The sequence below is a fragment of the Pipistrellus hanaki genome, assembly GCF_964339955.1.
Source record: "Pipistrellus hanaki genome assembly, chromosome: 10".
NCBI lineage: Eukaryota > Metazoa > Chordata > Mammalia > Chiroptera > Vespertilionidae > Pipistrellus > Pipistrellus hanaki.
In genome coordinates this window covers 11355884-11373707 of record NC_140512.1, presented here as the reverse complement: position 1 = coordinate 11373707, position 17824 = coordinate 11355884, and the positions used below count along the sequence as shown (strand labels likewise).

At 55.9% G+C, this 17824-nt stretch overlaps 2 protein-coding genes across 5 annotated transcripts in view; one reads left to right on the top strand and one right to left on the bottom strand.

Moving 5' to 3' along the window:
- Positions 1 to 17824, top strand: part of MATCAP2 (microtubule associated tyrosine carboxypeptidase 2) — a 270425-nt gene that overhangs the window by 33978 nt on the left and 218623 nt on the right. The window lies entirely within an intron of this gene.
- The window catches only part of EEPD1 (endonuclease/exonuclease/phosphatase family domain containing 1), a 56825-nt gene that overhangs the window by 4384 nt on the left and 34617 nt on the right, over positions 1 to 17824 (bottom strand). For all 3 annotated transcript variants that reach the window (XM_084896885.1, XM_084896886.1, XM_084896887.1), the window contains exons 3-6: positions 15670 to 15721; positions 3970 to 4080; positions 2814 to 2948; positions 1524 to 1662 (exon numbers count right to left, since the gene is read on the bottom strand). In XM_084896885.1, coding sequence (XP_084753011.1) covers positions 1524 to 1662; positions 2814 to 2948; positions 3970 to 4080; positions 15670 to 15721 — 437 coding nt within the window. The remainder of the gene's footprint in view (positions 1 to 1523; positions 1663 to 2813; positions 2949 to 3969; positions 4081 to 15669; positions 15722 to 17824) is intronic.

The following is a 17824-nucleotide window of genomic DNA, read 5'->3' as shown; positions in this document are numbered from 1 at the left end:
GAGCAGAAGACGCCATGGTATGACGGGCACAGCCCCCGCTGGCACCAGCCTGGCACAGCCTCCGACAACGGCAGGAAGGCCCGAGCTCGCCACCCGCATGGCTCTGTGGGCTCTGCCGGCCGGTGGGGCCGAGGCTGGGCCTCTGTTTCAGCCGAGCCGCCTGTGCCCGGGATTTGCCCGCTGCGCCCGCGACAGGGGTACTTCCTGAGTCCTCAGGTGGCCGAGTCCCGGGTTAACAGGCAGGGGGGATGCCTGCAGCCTGAGGGGGGGTGCCGGCAGGCCATCTCTGCTGCCCACACAAGGCCAAATGAAATAAGCCCGACACAAACGGGCAAAGACTTGGAGATTCTACTTCTAGGGGGTCCCCAGAGCAGCCACTTCCACCAGACGCATAAAAAGATCCCAAAACGAATAAAGATGGAAAGCTAATAGAGTCAGAAAGTGGATGGAGGTTCCCAGGCACGGCGGGGGGTCGGGAGGGGGACGAGGGGAGTGAGTGGTTAAGGGGACAGAGTCTCCGTTTAGGATGGCGACACGGTTCTGCAGATGGGCAGAGGGGACGGTCACACAAGCAAGTGGATGTACTCTATGCCACCGGCTCTTACACTTAAGCGGCTGGGATGGTCGATTTTATGTTCCGTGTCTTTTAGGCAATAAAACAATCTCAAATGTAAGTCTGTAGTTGGGCCAGTTTTTTTTTGTATTCGATTCTTCATTAATTGACTCCATTGTGAGGGGCCAATGTAACAAGAAACATGCCGAGAGAGCGAGAGAATGGTGGTCAAAACCCAAAAACGTGGAAGAGAATTCCAGGCTGAGCCCTCACCGGAGAAGGCCGGTGTCCCGGAAACCCAAGCCCGGCCGAAACGTCCCGGCTTTGCCACCCTGGCCGCTCCTCCCCCCGCTAACTACACTCAGATCTGCCTTTTCCTGTGCTTTAATCCCTCTGGAACCTTTCCGAGTCAGCGCACGTCCGCCAGCACCGATGGGCTCCGGTCAGCGAGCCCCCGGCACCTGCGAGGACGGCACTGCTGGGTCCCCATCGGGTGACGGGCCTGAGGCCCTGCAGCTGCTGACGGGCCAACATGAAAAGCAGCTTTTCCGAGAGCTCCGGCCGCCGGTGCTGTCTGCGCCCACCAGCGAGAAACCACGTACTGCCCGCCGATCGGCCTTCCCACGCCCGTCACTTGTCACCAGCAGTCTCTCCTTCACAAGATGAGTGCGTGCAGAGACGCAGGCAGCACCAGCACAGAGGCACAGTCGAGGTGGTGTCATCGACCCCCCAGTCCTTTCCATCACAGACAGGAGGAGAGCCACAAAGCCGATGCTGTGGGTCTCGCATGCTAGATGCGCAGAGACAAGGCGGTCCCCATGCACAGGGCGCTGGCTGGGCTCCAGAAGGTGCGGGCGTGGCTGCCTCCTGTGCCCTCACCATGCACCCTGCCCACCCACGGACCAGCCTGCAGGACCAGAGATGCTGGCAGAGCCCACCCTGCCGGCCCCGGAGAAAGACCGTTGCCCACCTTTCAGCGTTTCCTGCAGGGCCTGGGCGAAGCTGGCTGCGCGGTGGCCATCGCTGTGGTTCCTGCTTGGATTCTCCCCCGCGGGCAGGGGCGGGGCCGCCAGGTGAAGGTTCACGAGGGTCAAGTCATGGCTTCCCACCTGGACGGGAGGAGACAAAGCAGCAGGGACAGGCTTAGAGGCTTCTGGCCCTGGTTTCCATTCCCACCGACTCGCTGTGGTTTCATACACACGTGGGCAGCCGGAGGTGAGAGAGGTGGCTCCAGGAGGTGGGTCAGAGGCCCCTGCGGGGAGAGACCTAAATGTGCTCTCCCCGCCCCCTACATGCACCCTCTCCTGTGGGGCCTGGGAAGTTGGCCCATCGGGAATGCCAGGGTTTTCCCTTCTAAGCAACCACAAGGGAGGGGGCGGCTCTAGCAGCTGCTGGTTAACAAGGTCCAGGTCTTCCCCGGGGCAGGGGCCTGCTGGGATCCCCTGCAAGGCCCACTGTGGGCCCCACCTCCTTCCCCACCCACCTACATCCCCCACCGCCGTGCCTTCTTTCTCCCTGCGCCCCCGTGTTCGCTTCCACCTCCCGCACAGGCTCTGCCCGTCCTGCGTCCCCAGGAGGGGCCTCGGGGTGCAGGTGGGGCTGGTCCTGAGCTCGCACTGTTGCTTGGCTGCTGGGGTTTGGCAATCCTGACTTCCGTCTGTCAGGGCAACCACACCGCGCACTGATGGGAAGGGAGGGCGTGCAGGGGCCCCGGGAAGTGAGCCCGGCCTGCCACCATCCCCCGCCGGGAGCTCTCTGCAGCTGTGGCTCTGACCGCAGAGGGCCCCTCTTCATGTGGGCAGGGAAACCCCTCCTGGGGAGCCCCCAGAGCGAAGCCACGCCTCTGTCTGTGCTGCTGCCTGGCCTAGAACGGGGCACGAAGCACGGGCGGCTGAGGGCCTGCCTAGGGGCGGCTTTGTTTAGAGAATGTGGGCTGATTTCTCATCGGCCGCCTCTTACAGACCCCGCGGGCGCTGGCTGCCGCCCCATGGCCGAAGCTGGTACAGCTCGGAACATGAAAGGGGCCCAGTGTTGTGAGGAGGGTATAGAGATGATGCCCAGCTGGTTTCCACATCGGGGACCCCCCCCTCCCGGCTCCCCCAGGTGTGTGCTCACCAATCCCTGCAGCCACAGGAGGGAGAAGGGCATGTGCCCAACCACCCAACAAGCCCCCAAGCAGGGCAGCCAGGAGGCCAGCCAGCCGAGGAGCCCCTGGCCCCCTTCAGGAGAAGCGGGCCTTCGCGTGACGTGGAGCGGGTACCTTGAAACGCGCCAGGTACGGGCTGGGGCCCGCGGGCTTCCCGTGCCCGTTGCCCGGGGAGCTGTCCTGCGAGGCGGCGTCTCTCAGCTCCACCCCGGCCCCCGCGTCCCACAGGAACCCCGAGAAGCCGGCCCCCTGCGGGAGAAGAGAGGTGGTAGTTAGGAGAGGGGTGGGGCTCGGGGCTGGGGGGCTGGGGGGCTGGGGGACGAGGCAGGAGGCCCAGGGTCGCACACTCAGGGTCTGTTCCTGAAGCACAAGCTCACCCTCCAGACATCTCATACCACCCGTTTCCCAACTCCCAGGGCTTTCCGGACAGCCGGGCGCCTGGCACTTCTCTTGTGCGGGGAGGGGCACCTTTGTAATCACCCCGTCCTCTGAGGCGGTCTCCCATGGGCCAGAGGAAGACCTAGCTGCTCAGAGAGGGTAAGTAACGCCCCCGAGACCCACAGCCGGTAAATGGCAATGCTGGGAATCCAAACAAGAGCCCAGGGCTGGGTGTGCCGGCCGACTGCCGGCCGCTTACAGCACTCGGGGCTGGTAGGCGCCACAAACATTTACAGGGTGAACGGAGGTCGGGCGAACAGGCCAATGCAGGAACAGGTCAAGCCCTCCGAGGACCCCCAGGGCCTGAAGCCGGGAACAGGCGCTGTGAGGGCCGGAGGGGCAGGCAGACAGGCCGGGCTGGCAGGATGCGGTGCTTGGGGCTGACTCCTGCCATCCCTGGTATTGGAGGGGGGTGGTGGGTATTTGTTGAAGGGATGTCTAAGGATGTTAAAGGGGCTGTGAACATCATGAACCTGCGTATGTGTCAAGTGCTATTAGCAACAACAAAGCAAGGGGCTATGACAGGTGTCGGCAACCTGCGGCTCCGGAGCCGCATGCGGCTCTTTTTGTTAAGTGAAAAAATCCTTTTTCTGCACTATCCGGTATATAGTAGTAAGGTAAGAAACAATATATGCAGTGTTATATTTGTTTTAAATGTCGCAATGGTTTTGTGGCTCCCAGGTTTTTTTTTTCCTTCGAAAACAGGTCCAAGTGGCTCTTTATGTCTTAAAGGTTGCCGACCCCTGGTGATGTCTGTGACGAGGGAAAAGGACGTTTCAGTGAAATGGAGGAAAAGGCCCGCTTTTTTTGGGGGGGGGGGCAGGGAAGGTACCTTCTGGAGCTGAGCGCAGGGCGTGTCGGCAACCACGGCCTTCCAGCTCCCCTGAGGCCCCTTCCACCTGCGGATGTTGGGCAGGACCGGCTGGTTGAGCTCTGCACAGAACTGCAAAGACAAAGATGGGGCGGTCAGTGAGGCGGGGGCGGCCCGGGAGCCAGTGGTGGGGTTCCGGAGGCAGCGTGCTCACGGCGGGCTCCATCCTGGTGCAAGGACCAGGTGACGAAGCCCAGGCCCCACACCTCGAAAAGCAGACTGTCTGTCTATGATACGCCCAGCGATCCTCATTGATTCATAGCAACGGGCCCTGTCCGCAGCCTCCGGCACACACAGTTCAGAACGTGCTGTCCGCTGCAAAACTCGTGCTGCGGAGGTGCCAGAGGGCGCAGGTCGGCACCAGCACAGGGAGAACGGTGACTGCGGGTGGTCTTTTCTCCCGGGCGTGGCCAGGAGGTGCGAACCCCGACCCCAGCTCCGCCCCGACCACCACACTGCTCACCTCGTTTTGTCAGAGAAGAACGCCTGCAGTTGTGGGCAGGTGACTCCCCGGTTCACACCCTAAACCTGAGTGCCAGGGCCTGTGGACACCTGAGGACAGGTGACTCCCCGGTTCTCACCCTAAACCCGAGCCCAACCGACACAGTCCCATTCCCGGGGATGCCCCTTGGTCGGAGGGCGGTGTGAGAGGGGTGACCAGGGTGAGTTTCCCATGCTCACTCCCACAGACAGTCTTGGGGAATGCAGGGGGGCTGGCCAGAGCACCATCAGGATCGCCTGGGAACTTACGGGAGTGCAGACTCCCAGGCCCCACCCGGACCCACCACATCCACAGGGTCTCAGGTGGGGCCCAGCAAGCTGAGCCAAATGCCACAGGGAACGGCCAAGCTCAAGTGTGAGTTTCAGGTCAAGGTCATGCAGCTGGAAGTCAGAGGGAGGGGGGAAGCCGGGCATGCCTCCTGCCCCTGCCAGAAGGGGGTGGGCCAGCCCGCCTGCACCAGCCCTCAGTCCTTCCTGCCCCAATGCCAAGGAAAACAGGAGCACCCGAGAGCCCGCCCCTCTGAGCTCTGCCTCCCCCGGTTCTGTTCGGAGCAGGCGGCTCTCCGCCCACCCAGCGAAGGAAGAAATGCTGCTCTGGAAGTTGGGGTGTACACGGGGGCCAGCGGCGGCGGAAATGGAAAGGGGGAGGCGTGTGTGGCCCCAAAGTCTCCCAGGTAACTGGGGTCTGCACACCTGAGCCCTCCTACGCTACACCCTCCCCCACACCAGCTGTGCCTCTAACACCCCAGCGGCTAGCCCACCCCCGGCCGCCGCCCTCCCTGGCTCTCGTTGGTAACCCACAGGTTAGCGGGCCGTCCCTGGCGCCATCGGACTCTCCGAGGGCCGGGCCCAGGCGTGCACTCCCCAGGGGTGAAGGTGTGACGATCCCCAACAACCCCATAGGCTGGAGGAGCTGTGGACAAGGCCACACCACACCCTGAGCCTCTGGCTCTTGGCAGACTCCCTGTGGGACGAGGCGTGAGGGAGCTGTAGGATGGCTCACAGCAGGCTGCCACAGAGACCTGCAGGAGGGGAATCAAAGGACGTCCCTCTCCCCGGCTTCCCTCTCCCCGGCCAAGTCACAAGGATCACAGGCCAGGCGTGTTTCTCTAGCGTTAGACCAAAGCGGGTGGCAGCACCCCGCCCACAGCCAGCTGAGCAGAAGGCAGAACCCAATCCCCCACCCGCTGGGGTGGCCACAGAGAGGCCCTGCGGCCTTTCTAACCCCAGGTCTCCTGTTCACACGGCTCAGGGACTTCACGGCCGCTCGCAGGACAGGTGCAAAGTCCTGTCAGGGCACGCGGGGCCCAGCACGGCCAGGTCTCTGACCTCCCTTTACTCATCTCATCACCCTGACCCTCAGCCTCGGTGCTGCGGCCACACTGACCCCTCTGTCCTGCAAACCAGCCGCGCTCCATCCCTGCACAGGCCCTTGGCACGGCCTGGTTGTAGGCTTGGTCCCTGGCCCTGGTTGGGGCATGTGCAGGAGGCAACCAATCGGTGTGCCTCTCTCACTTTTTTTTTTTTTCTCTCTCTCTTCCTCCTGCCCTTCCACTCTCTCTAAACACCAGTGGAAAAAATACCCCCAGGTGACAAGTGACAAAAAAATCCACTTGGGCAATGGCTTTGATGTTTAAGGTGAAGCAGAGGAGCCACTCTTTCCATCCAACAGACAGACACTGGGGCTTCAGCCGCGGGGCCAGGGTCAGGCGGGGAGCCGGGACCGGCCGGCCGTTTGCTCCCCCCGCTGGTCCCCAGCACCCCGGGGCGGAATGTGCAGCCCAGCCATTTCGGGAGCGTAGACTTTTCAGAGCCCAAAAAAAGACAGTTTGGGGACAAATAAAACAAGCTCTTCTTCCCAATTTAGGCATGTACTTGTGAGTAATGATTGAAACTAATTATTCCAAGTGGAGGCAAGTCTGGAAATAGCAGCGCGTTTTGGAGGGTTTGGGGCTATTTTCGGTGCGTAGGAAGGCTGCAGGCAGAGCCAGGTGCCCCGACCCCAGCAGGGGCCCTGGGGTGGCCGCACCGGGGCTGGCGCCCACGTGCCATTCCGCGGATGCCAGTGCCTTCACGTCGCCTGGGAAACGTGCCAACAGCGAAGGCCGAGTGGTCCGCGTTCCACTGGCTCTTCCTAATGAAACTCCCAGACAGCCAGCGGGGAGCGCCAGCCACCGATGTCGCATTTTACCTGTAAGCAGATGCCCCATCCTACCCCAGCTCGTGGGACGATGATAACTTTTTTCCAGGGTGAAGCCGACCGTACGCTTCCTTTTCTGGAGTCTTCTCCCTCTTTGACAGTGTCAGGTGGGCAGGCTGACGCACAGGTGTGGTGGGTGTGGACAGGGGAAAGGGCCTCGGAACCCACATGAGGCCTCCCACGGGCACGTTATCAATAAGAGCATTTCCCTCCCGTGAGGTTTCAGATGAGGCAACAGAAAGGGTGAGGCCGGGAAGAGAGACAGGCCCATACATCCAGACAGGACACGATGATGTAGGTGCTGAATCCCTGAGAGAACAAGCCCAGGGGCCGAGCAAAGCTGGCCCTTTCCATTAGCTGCCCCTCCTCTCCCTTCCCTTCCCCTCCCCTTCTCTCCCCCGGGGACACCGGCGGATTTTTAAACCCCAGACACAGACCTTCTCAGACTCAGGTCAAACACAAGACTCCCAGCATTCATTTCCCTCTCGTTTCTGCGAAGAACCCCGCATCCCTTAGGAGCCGCCCCGCGACACAGTGCACACAGACCCTCGGAACTGGCTGTCTGCCCGCCGCCAGGACTTCAAATGGTGCCTTCGCAGCCCGCCTTCCTCGGCGATAACCGTGCACATGCGCCTGCAGAGCGTGGGTTCGGACTCAGGGCTTGTTTCACGTTGGTTGCATGATGCCACCCCCTAGTCCTGAAGGCCTGCGTTTTCCTACTTTATCTCGGGGGGCGAACCACGCAGGCTTGGCTGTCCTTTTCTGTGCGGGCCGCCAGGGATGGTGGGGGGGGACTGTGAGTTTTTGTCCCAGACACCTGATGGCGCGGGAACGACAGCCACGGAGCAGCGCCCTCCTCCTGGGGTGTGCGGACACGACTGGTCCTGAGCGTCCTGTGCCCACGGGAGAGGCGGAGAGCCAGCCCCCAGCTGTCTGCCCGCCACGGCCTCTCCCATCACATTTCTGCCAGAGGCACGGAAAGACAGCCAACCTGCCTGGCGCTAGTGTCACGGGCTTCTCCTTCCAACATCCTGGGAGAGGGTGGCTCGGAAGCAAACAGGACAGAAAGAAGGGACGTATCACAAAGCCAGGCGGCACCCAGGGCCGCGGCGGTGCCCACAGCACACGAGCAGTTATGTCTCAATCAGATGGAGAGCGTTCCTCCGTCCGCTCGGAGGCCGGCCTCGGGCGGGCCAGGCGCGGGTGTACACTCCTCACACACCGGGCCCCGCCATGGAGGCATCACCCCCACCAGAGACACGGACACGGGGCTGCCGGGATGAAGGTCAGCCGGAGCCAAGTGGTCGAACCAGGACCCAAACCCAAATCTGTCTGACTCCAAGATGCCACTCAGCTGCCTGCCAAGGAGAGGAGCGCTATGCTCCGACTTGTGCTTTGGAAGAGTTACTCTGGCAAGGATATAAATGAGGGACTGGACAACGAAAGTAAATCACAGAGCCAGGCTGGCATGGCTTAGCGGTTGAGTGTAGACCTATGAACCAGGAGGTTATGGTTCAATTCCTGGTCAGGGCACATGCCCGGGTTTCGGGAGTGATCCCCAGAAGGGGGCGTGCAGAAGGCAGCTGATCAATGATTCTCTTTCATCATTGATGTTTCTGTCTCTCCCTCTCTGAAATCAATAAAAATACATTTTTTTAAAAAAAAGTAAATCACAGAGACCAAATAGTAACTTCATGTTTTCATTTTTCTCTCTGCCTTCACGTTTTCTAGAAATTTCACTTTTCTGGCCGAAATATAAATACTGATTAATTGGCTTGAAGTTTATCCATGTAGAAGACATGCATTTGTGCATGCACACACGCACAGTTAATTCTCTTTCATAAGTAAAAGCTGATTAAGTGCTGCTCATAAATAAATTAAGGACCAAAACAACATTAACAAATGTCCCTGCCACATCTTGAACTGATGCCTAAAAATACTTGTTTCTTCTTCCCCTCTTATTCTCAAATGTAGCCGCTCAAACTGACTGCACCACATGGGTGTCTGGATAACGAGACACAAAACGAACAATCAATATGCAGCAATTTACTCCTCAGCAGGGTTTTGGCCAGGTGGAGACAGGGCGGGAGACCAAGACTGTTGGATAGAAACGATGAGCACTAACACAAACTACAGTCTCACAACTTTATAATCTGGAGGGAAAGGCTTTGCTGATCCCCCAGGAGCTGTGTTAATGGTGGGGTTCAGGCAGAATCCCAGAACGTGGTCCAGCCCTTGGGCTTTGCAAATGCTGAGGAGCATGCTTTAGTCCCAAGCACTTGACCCTGTGGCTTCCCGGAGCTGAACACATCAGAGGGGTGCTCTGTGACTCATAGCGGTCTTATCCAGCCACGTGGATAAATCTCTTGCGTGGCCGCTGGTGTCGGAAGCCAGGACAGGCAACCGGGAAGGCAGGTCAATCTGGAGCAACTCACAAACGGGGAGTGGCTTTGCAGTCCCTGGCTGTCCTTCCCTGCCTCATTAATCTGCATCTGAAAGTCAGTCTGTATTTCATGGACAAGAGTCGGATGGGACAGGCTTAGGGCAGGGAACGAGTGGGGAGGTGGCCCAGGGCAGAGTGTCAGAGGGAAACCAAGTCCAGGTTCTAGAAACGAGTCTTGGATTCAGTTCGTAAGGGATGTCAGGACACTTCAGCACTTCTAGGCAGACAGATCAAAATCTCGGAAAGCAGGCTGGATGCTTTCCCAGGAGTTTCAAATCTCATTAAGGCCCAGACTCACCACTTCAATGCCACCCACACAGTCCTCTATCACCTGTAGGAATCACTCGTTCTAAACGGGCAGCTAACAATTCGATAGATCTCTCCATGGAATCCATTTGGTCAGAGCTAGCCTTCCTGACCAGCCCAGTCATCTTCCCCTTGAAGAACAGTAGCATAAATGTTTTCAGTAACAGAGCCGTACAGTTATACCTGCCTGACCTTCTGTTTCACTTAAAATGACAAATTAGCCCCAAATTGGCTGGACACAAAGTCATGCTCTGAAGAAATGAATGAATCATTCATGAAAAATCTCAGAATTCTGTCAAAAAATGAATTAAACGTTCTCTCATACCAACTCATTGTTAGCATTTCCTGATAAGAGAAGCTTTTGAGGGTGGACCGAACAAGACAGGAAATTGCATATAACTCTTGTCACCATGGCAATGTGGGTGTTTCCACGAGGTGGTGGCCCCGTGCAGCAATGTGAAAGGGAATGCAATGAGTTTGAGTTGGACAGATTTTCTTTCTGATAAAAAGCAAAAGAGAGTCCAGAGACTCACAAGGCAGGAGGAAGAAGTGCTTAGGATGTACCATGGCCAAGCTGGCCTGTCACTGACTGGAAAAAACCCAGGGCAAGCCCTCCTTCCTCTCTGCCAAGCCAATAAATAGTCTAGGACAGCAGTTTTCAAACATCTTGACCGTGACTCATGGAAATAAAAAGTTTTTATATGGCAATCTGGTTAACTGTCTGCCTGCCAACTATGTGCGTATATGTGTATATATCCATCTACCTACCCATCCATCTATTCTCTCATCCGCCCATCCATGATCCATCTATCCACCCATCCATCCATTCGTATACATGTATAATGAAACAAATGCTGGTTGTAATTTACTAAATTGATTTAATAACATATAGTTTGAGAGTCAAAATCCAGTATTTCTTAGTACAAAGTCCTTTGTCTTACAAGAATAGCAGGATGCTCTCTCCTTTTCATTCTCTGTTTGCCAGACTGTGTGAAATGTTTTGTTGGACTTTATGTAGAAAAAGCCTTCGAAGTTTCCTCAAACCAGCCTTGGGACACTGTGTCACTCTTCAGAAACCCAGGAAATGAAATAGCCCTTTAGTAAACACAGTGGCCGAGGTGTACGTCCAGCTTGCAAGCCACCTGCTCCCAATGTGATTAACAGCTGAATGTTCATCCACAACCTTGGCCAGAGGCAGTGGAATGACATGTTCTAAGTGCTGTCACCCAGGAATCTGAACATGTCGCGGACGGATCACGAGAACTCGCGTGCTTTCTGTTCTGAGGCTCGTGGACAATCACGAGAATTCTTTAAAAAGGTATTAGCTTGTAGGAACATGTAATAAATTAACTTCGAAATGCAATGGGTATTTAATTTTAAAGCGTGCCTTTAACATTTATGTAAAACGTTTTTTGTACTCGTTCAATAGAAACTTATCTGGCTACTGGGTAAAGCTAGTAATAAAACTACTGGTCTGCAATCTGTTACGTTCAGAAAAACCACCTTTAAAAAAAAAGGAAGATGCAATGCACTTCCAGATGAACTAAAACTGTAAGAATTAGTTGCTAGTAGACCTTTCTTATAAGAAATATCAAAGAACGTTCTTTAGGCTGAAAGCAAGTGACCCCAGACCAACCCGAATCCTCATGAAAAAATGGAAGAGAACCAGGAAAGGTAATTATGTAATAATACAAGACAGGATAAGTGTGTATTTCCTCCTTTACTCATGTTGTGTAAACAACATATATGACTGGGATATACAACATATAGAAATGTAACACAGTGGACGACAGCCCGAAGGAGATGGGAAGGAGCAAAGCTGCATTGGAATGAGAAAGTGATGCCAGATGGGAACGTGAATCCACAGAAACAAAGGAAGAAAGCCGGAAATGGAAAATGAGAAGGTTAATGTAGACAACTCTATAGATATATATATGCGTGCTCCTTTCTTCCCTCATCTCCTTTAAAAGAGGAAGAATATGTAAAGCAATGATTGGAACAATGTATAGTCCAGTCTGTAGCATGTTTAGATGTAATATGTGCACCAACAGGATAAAAAGGGGGAGAGGGAAGAGAACCACACCGGAGTAATGTGTCTATAGCTCACGGAAATAATTAGAGGGAATTTGATGAATGGCGATGCAACCACTAAGAAAGTAAAGAGCTCAGAACTTTCAGAGACTACAGACAAAGCAATCAAACCACCAAGGACTTCCTCCCAGGGAGAAGATGGCACTCAATCCAGACTCTGAGCCCAGCAGCGATCGGATAAAACAAGTTCCAGGCGTGAGCTCTTCCCTGCCCACACCTAAATTCATAGCATTGTCTCCTAATGGCTCCAAACATTTTAAAAAAATATTTCCAACCTAAATTCATTAAGTATTCATTATAAAAACAAATAGCGATATAGAGATTACACAAAAAAATGAGCAACTGCTTTATATAAATCTTCACTTCTAGGTAAAATGATTTAATGATAATTTCTAACGATAAGAGGCCAACATTTTTTAAAATAAGAATGTTTGGGGCTTGGCTCTTCCATAAAATACCATGGCCTGGGTGAGTCTATTTTGAAGAAGTGGAATTAGAAGAAGTTTAAATTTAAAAAATTTGGCTCTCAAAAGAAATTTCAGTTGTTGTACTGTTGATATTTGGCCCTGTTGACTAATGAGTTTGCTGACCACTGACCTAGACAATGTGGCAGGAGGGTAGGAGGGAGGCCCCTTTTTAACATCCACCAATGGCGACAAATCAATCTCAAGTTGGGCTTCTCGAGAGAGGAGGAAGAGGAAGTTATCGATGGTGAGGAGGATGATATGTCAATGACCACAGCAGCAGCGAATTAGCAGAAGTAGGGATAGAATTAGCCACCATTGTTCTGGTGCTTACCAGAAACAGAACCCCTTCTAGCTCATACAGTATCTCACTTCATTCTCGTGAAGTCGGTATCACTGTGACACCCCCGCCCCCATGCCAAAAGGAAACCGAGGCTTGGCAATAACCCGCCGAAGAAGTCCCACCGCGTGGCCTCACCCCCAGTCTGTGCGCCCTCAGAGCCCGGGTTCTAGAGAATGGAGATGGACACGCTCAGCTTTGATGGATGGCTGAGTCATGGCCTGCAGAGGCCAGGGAGCCTGGAGGGGGTAGGGGATTTGGGGTGGCACAGGCAGTGGCCATGAGTCGGGCAGGTCTAGGGCTGGGTGAGCCTGTGCTCTGCCCTCTGGCCCCTCAGGGGAGGGTGACCTCCAGCTGGAGGCCACGGCCAAGCTATTGTTTGCAGCTTTGCAGGAAGCGGTCGTTGAAAAATGATCTTACTAAATCAAGCTGTACTAATATTTTTATTTCCTTTCATGCAATGCCACGTTTGAAAGGCATTAGGTGGGCCTGTTTATAAAGCCTGGGAACGAAGTCTGTGTGACTTCAGTGCAGGAAAACAAACGCGTCCTGCCCTCACAGCAGAGAGAACGGCCGAGGGCAGCTTCCTTCTGAGAGCAGGTCCTTGCTCTGGCACCTGCGGGATGTTTGACAAAAGTCCTTCGGGTCCAAACGGCTTCTTCAGAGGGATGCCACCGTCCTGACATTTATGTGCATTAAACCACCTTCTTGTAGGTCTAACAGTTTTATTTTTTTTAAATAAGAAATTGGTAGACTTAAGATTATTAGCTGTAGGGTTTATAGCTTATTGCTAATATATTTTTATTGATTTCAGAGAGGAAAGGAGAGGGAGGGAGAGAGATAGAAACATCAATGGATGAGAGAGAATCATTGATTGGCTGCCTCTTGCACGCCCCCTCCTGGAGATCGAGCCTGCAGCCTGGGCATGTGCCCCGACCGAGAAGTGAACCATGACCTCCTGGTTCCTAGGTGGGGGTCTGGGCAGGGCCTAAGAGTCTGCATTTCTGACTGCTTCCGAGGCTGCTGGTGTGCAGACCAGGCTCCGGTAGCAGTGCTCTCCGAGTTACCAAGAGCTTTTCCTGGGGGGCCTCCCACTTGTCCGGGTACATAAGGACCTGTGAGTCCTGGGCTCCGGTAAACGGGTGCAAAATCAGGCCTGTGCCAGGTCACAGTCCACCTGCCACTCAAATGCACTGGCCACCACGCGCATGGCCGCTGGCTGCCTCTGGGCTCTGCCGAGTGTCTGCCACCCGCCTGCACGCAGAGAGCGCCACAGGGCCAGCAGGATGGGTGACGGAGCAGGCGCACACACAGCACAAAAGAAAGAAGAAGGAAGTGGCCTTGGCTCCAGCGGGCCCGGGCCCATTCAGACCGCCATGTAAAGCTGTCTGCCGGTCACGTGTGGAGACAGGGAGCAGTACAAAGCCATGACCAGACCCGGTGAGGAGGAGGGAGGAGGGGGAGGAGGAAGGAGAAGGCGCAGGAGCAGCAGCTAACTTTGGGGGATCAGTCAGCGCTGGGCAGTGTTGAGTCTTTCTCGCTGGCTGTCTACTTGGTATTTTTAAGATCTCTGTGGACCGGGGATTACACGGATTTCCACTCTGCAGACTGGGGAACCGAAGCTCAGAGAGGATTAGCAACCCCAAGATAACTCAGTGAGGAAGGAGCCAGTCTGAGCCACATGTGCGCCCCGCCCCACGGCAGCCCGCTTCTCTGCCGGGCCCGCAGCCCTTGGCTCCCCAGGTGGGGGTCCCTGTACGGCCCCCCCAGATCGGATAGTAACTCAGCTCCAAAGACCTGGCCGATATGTTCCTGCCGGTGTTGACCAGCTTGGTCTGAGGTTGGGTGTGTCTGTGTGTGTTTAATCTGAGAAGTAAAACCAAGACCTGCAGTGACTACTGAGAAGAGACTTGTTTCAGGAGAGGTAACCTTTTGAAAGTTCCAAACCCATCCAAAGGAGCTCCCTGCACTCCCGGGCCCAGTGCGCCTTCTGGCTGGTGCACATTAAGAATTCATACGTAATTAAGAATTCATACGGCCTGAGTGCCTGGCATTTAGAGCGCCTTCCGCTAACGTACTCATCGGTGTCCCGCCCCTGAGCTCCTAGGCAGCGTGCTCCTGGCTTTTTACCTGGAATGGAAACGAGCTGATGGGACGTGAGATTCAGAGCCCGAGCCCAGAACCCCTCCCCTCGCCCACATCACGGCTTGGTGCCTGAAAACTTAATTTGCTTCAGTGTCAACCTGCAATCCAACCACTAATCCAAACAATTCTATGAATAAAATATCACCTCAGTGCTTATCTCTTTAAGCACTTTTTAAAAAGTAACTTTATTGATTTCAAAGAGGAAGGAAGAGGGAGAGAGAGATTGAAACATCAATGGTGAGAGAGACTCATTGATCGGCTGCTTCCCGCACACACACCCACCCCTGGGGATCAAGCCTGCAACTCGGGCATGGGCCCTGACTGGGAATCGAACCATGGTTCCTGGTTCCTAGGTCGACGCTCAAACACCGAGCCGCGCTGGCTGGGATCTAGCCACTTTCTTCCATGTTAACGTTATGTATTCTAATGAACACCTGCAATCACATAGCTAGGAAGAGGCCGCAGCGACCGAGGGGAGCAGCCGGTGTGAGTTTGGGGGTGTGTGAGTGCCCCTGGAGAGCCTGACCTCCTTGGCACCTGCCCAGCCTGCTTCTGGGAGCCCTACCCACCTCACACCCAGACCTCAAACCCCCAACCGGCCAGGGGTCCCAGCTGTGCCTTGACTTGAACCTAGAAAGCCGAGGTGCACCAGTATCTCTTCCAGGGCACCGTGCAAACCTTGGTTTGAGGCGGGGAGGGAGTTCCCCAGTGCTCAGAAGTAGCCTAAAAGGGCCTCGAATGCAGGAACTGGTCTAGGAATTAGAAAAAGCATTAACTTGGGAAATGGAATCACGGGACTCAATTCCTTCCTCTGTCACTTCGCTCGCCGCCTCGCTGGGCCTCAGTCTCATTACCCACCAGCCCAGAGGAGGACACACGGCAGAGATGTAGGGGAGTGGCCGTCACGGACCCTGGCCCTCGGGTTGGGCACAGAGCACGGCCCACAGCGGGGCCTCTGCCCTCGCACTGCCCCGAAGGGCCAAGCCAGGCGGGTCTGCAAGTGTTAGCGGCACAGGAGCCACGCGGGGGGTTTGACCACAATTCTGCGTGGTGCACTGACCGTTAGGACACAAGTAACCGCCCAGCCTGCAGTCAATTCCCTCTCTGAGGACAGGGATTGCATGTTTTCGGTGTGGGTGTGGGTGTGGGGTGGGAAGAACAAAACATTTACCTTTTCCAGGGCCTCTCTGTCAAGGAGCTCTTGCACAGCGAGAAGCTTGATGCTGTAAGAAAAATTGAAACCACACTTCAAAACAAACCATTTCATGTCAGCAGGCAGCAGGCAGGTCGCAGGGCAAAAGGCTGAAATTTCAGCCGCATTTCGACGTCACCTCCCCTCACTTGGTGGCCTCGGGTTGGACTGAAATGATCGTTACAGAACTAAATGGTGGAAGTGATTTTACTGTCCGAGCCAGCAATTCTGCTGCTGGGCAGGTACCCAGGAGGCTGAAGACCTGGGCCGGAGCAGGTATCTGCCCACCCATCCACAGCAGCACTGCTCTCAGCACCCAACGTCCATCCGTGGGGCACATACGCAGTGGAAGATCTTTCAGCTTTCCAAAGATGGCAGCGCTGGCCTAGCCGGGTTGGCTCAGTGGACAGAGCGTCGGCCCATGGACTGAAGGGTCCCCGGTTCGATGCCAGTCAAGGGCACATACCTCGGTGGCAGGCTCCATCCCAGCCCCAGTCTGGGCACTTGTGGGAGGCAACCAATCGATGTGTCTGTCTCACATCGATGTTTCTCTTTCTCTGTCTTTCCCCCCTCCCTTCCACTCTCTCTCTCAAAATCAATGGAAAAATATGCTTGGGTGAGGATTAACAGAAACACACACACACACACACACGCACACAAAACCCAAAAAAAAATTCAGGACGGACACTCTGGCCTGTGCTACTGGGATGAACCCTGAGGACAGTATGAGGTGGAATAAGCGAGACACAAAGGACCAATCCCGTGTGATTCCATGCCTCTGAGGTGCCCAGGGTCACATTCACAGAGACAGGAAGTAGATGGGGGTCCCAGGCCCGGCCAGGGGCGGGGAGGTAGTCAGTGGTTCATGTACAGAGTCTCGGTTTGAGATGAGGACATGGCCCTGGAGGTGCCTGGTGTGGCGGGAGCTCAACCAAGCGAGTGAGCTTCATGCCACCGAGCTGGACGGCACCGGCTCACGTCAGATGGAGTGTACGGCATGTGCCTTTCACACCAGGAAATTCTCAAAGGAACCGACAGCCGCTTCATGTGAAGAACCTGAACGAAGCCAGAGGAATACGGAAAAGGACACCGGGCCATGCTCAGTGGCCATCTTCCCCGACGGCCCCCGAGGATGACAGGAGAGAGCGCGATCACCGCTTACAGAGGCTGCTCAGGGCTCCCTGGCTCTCTGCACCTGGATGGCGCCCTCCTGTGCGGGGTAACCGGAGGCACACGGACTCTGACCTGCTCCCCGCCCACGAGAGCTCACGGCCCCTGGGAGGCCGTAGTCAGACCAGAAGATGACGTACAGGGTGCCAGGGGGCGGCCGAGGCTCAGAGAGGAGCCGGCCCAGCTGCGGTGAGGGAAGGCTTCCTGGTGGAGGGGCCGGTAAGCTTTGCCAGGGGGAGGGCCGGGGACGGAGGCGCCCACAGGGGCCAGCAGAGGCAAAGGCGCCACGGGGAGAGAGAGGGCCGCGGGGACACAGCCACCGTTTCCAGTCCCGGGGGCAGAGCCCAGGCCGCAGGCAGCACTCCGGGGAGAGAACTCGGAAGTGGATGGAGGTTTACGGGGAGGGACTTCCCCTTCTGGGCCAGTGGCTTCTGCAGTGGCCAGGGTCACAGTGCGCAGGCAGCCACGGCACACTCATCCCCGCAGGAGGAAGCAGCGAGCAGTGAGCTCGGCAGGTGCTGAGGTGTCACCAGCTCCCTCTTCACTCTGATAATCTGCTTACGGTTACTGGTCCCTGTGCCCCAGCACCCCCTCTCCTCGGGCTCTCTGCACAGGCTCTCTGCAGCAGAAAGGGGCCTCTCCGGGACCTGTGCCTCCCTCCGAAGGGGTTCTATCCACCATAAGGTCCACCTTAACTTGCAGGACTCTCTGTACAGCAATCCTCTGCACAACTCAGCAAGCACGAGCCAAGCAAAGGCAAGTTACTGAAGAGCAACTCCAGGAAGTGCAGTGAGAGTTTCAAAGACACCACCAGGAGCAGGAGCAACAATTCTCAGACCCTGGGGGCTCATGGTAGGGCCCTCCCTCTGCTCCAAGCACAAGGGCCTTCCCCTCCCTCCCTCCCTCCCTCCCTCTCTCCCAGCCAGGCTTACTTGTTCCGCCCTCCCTGCAGCTACAGTGCTAA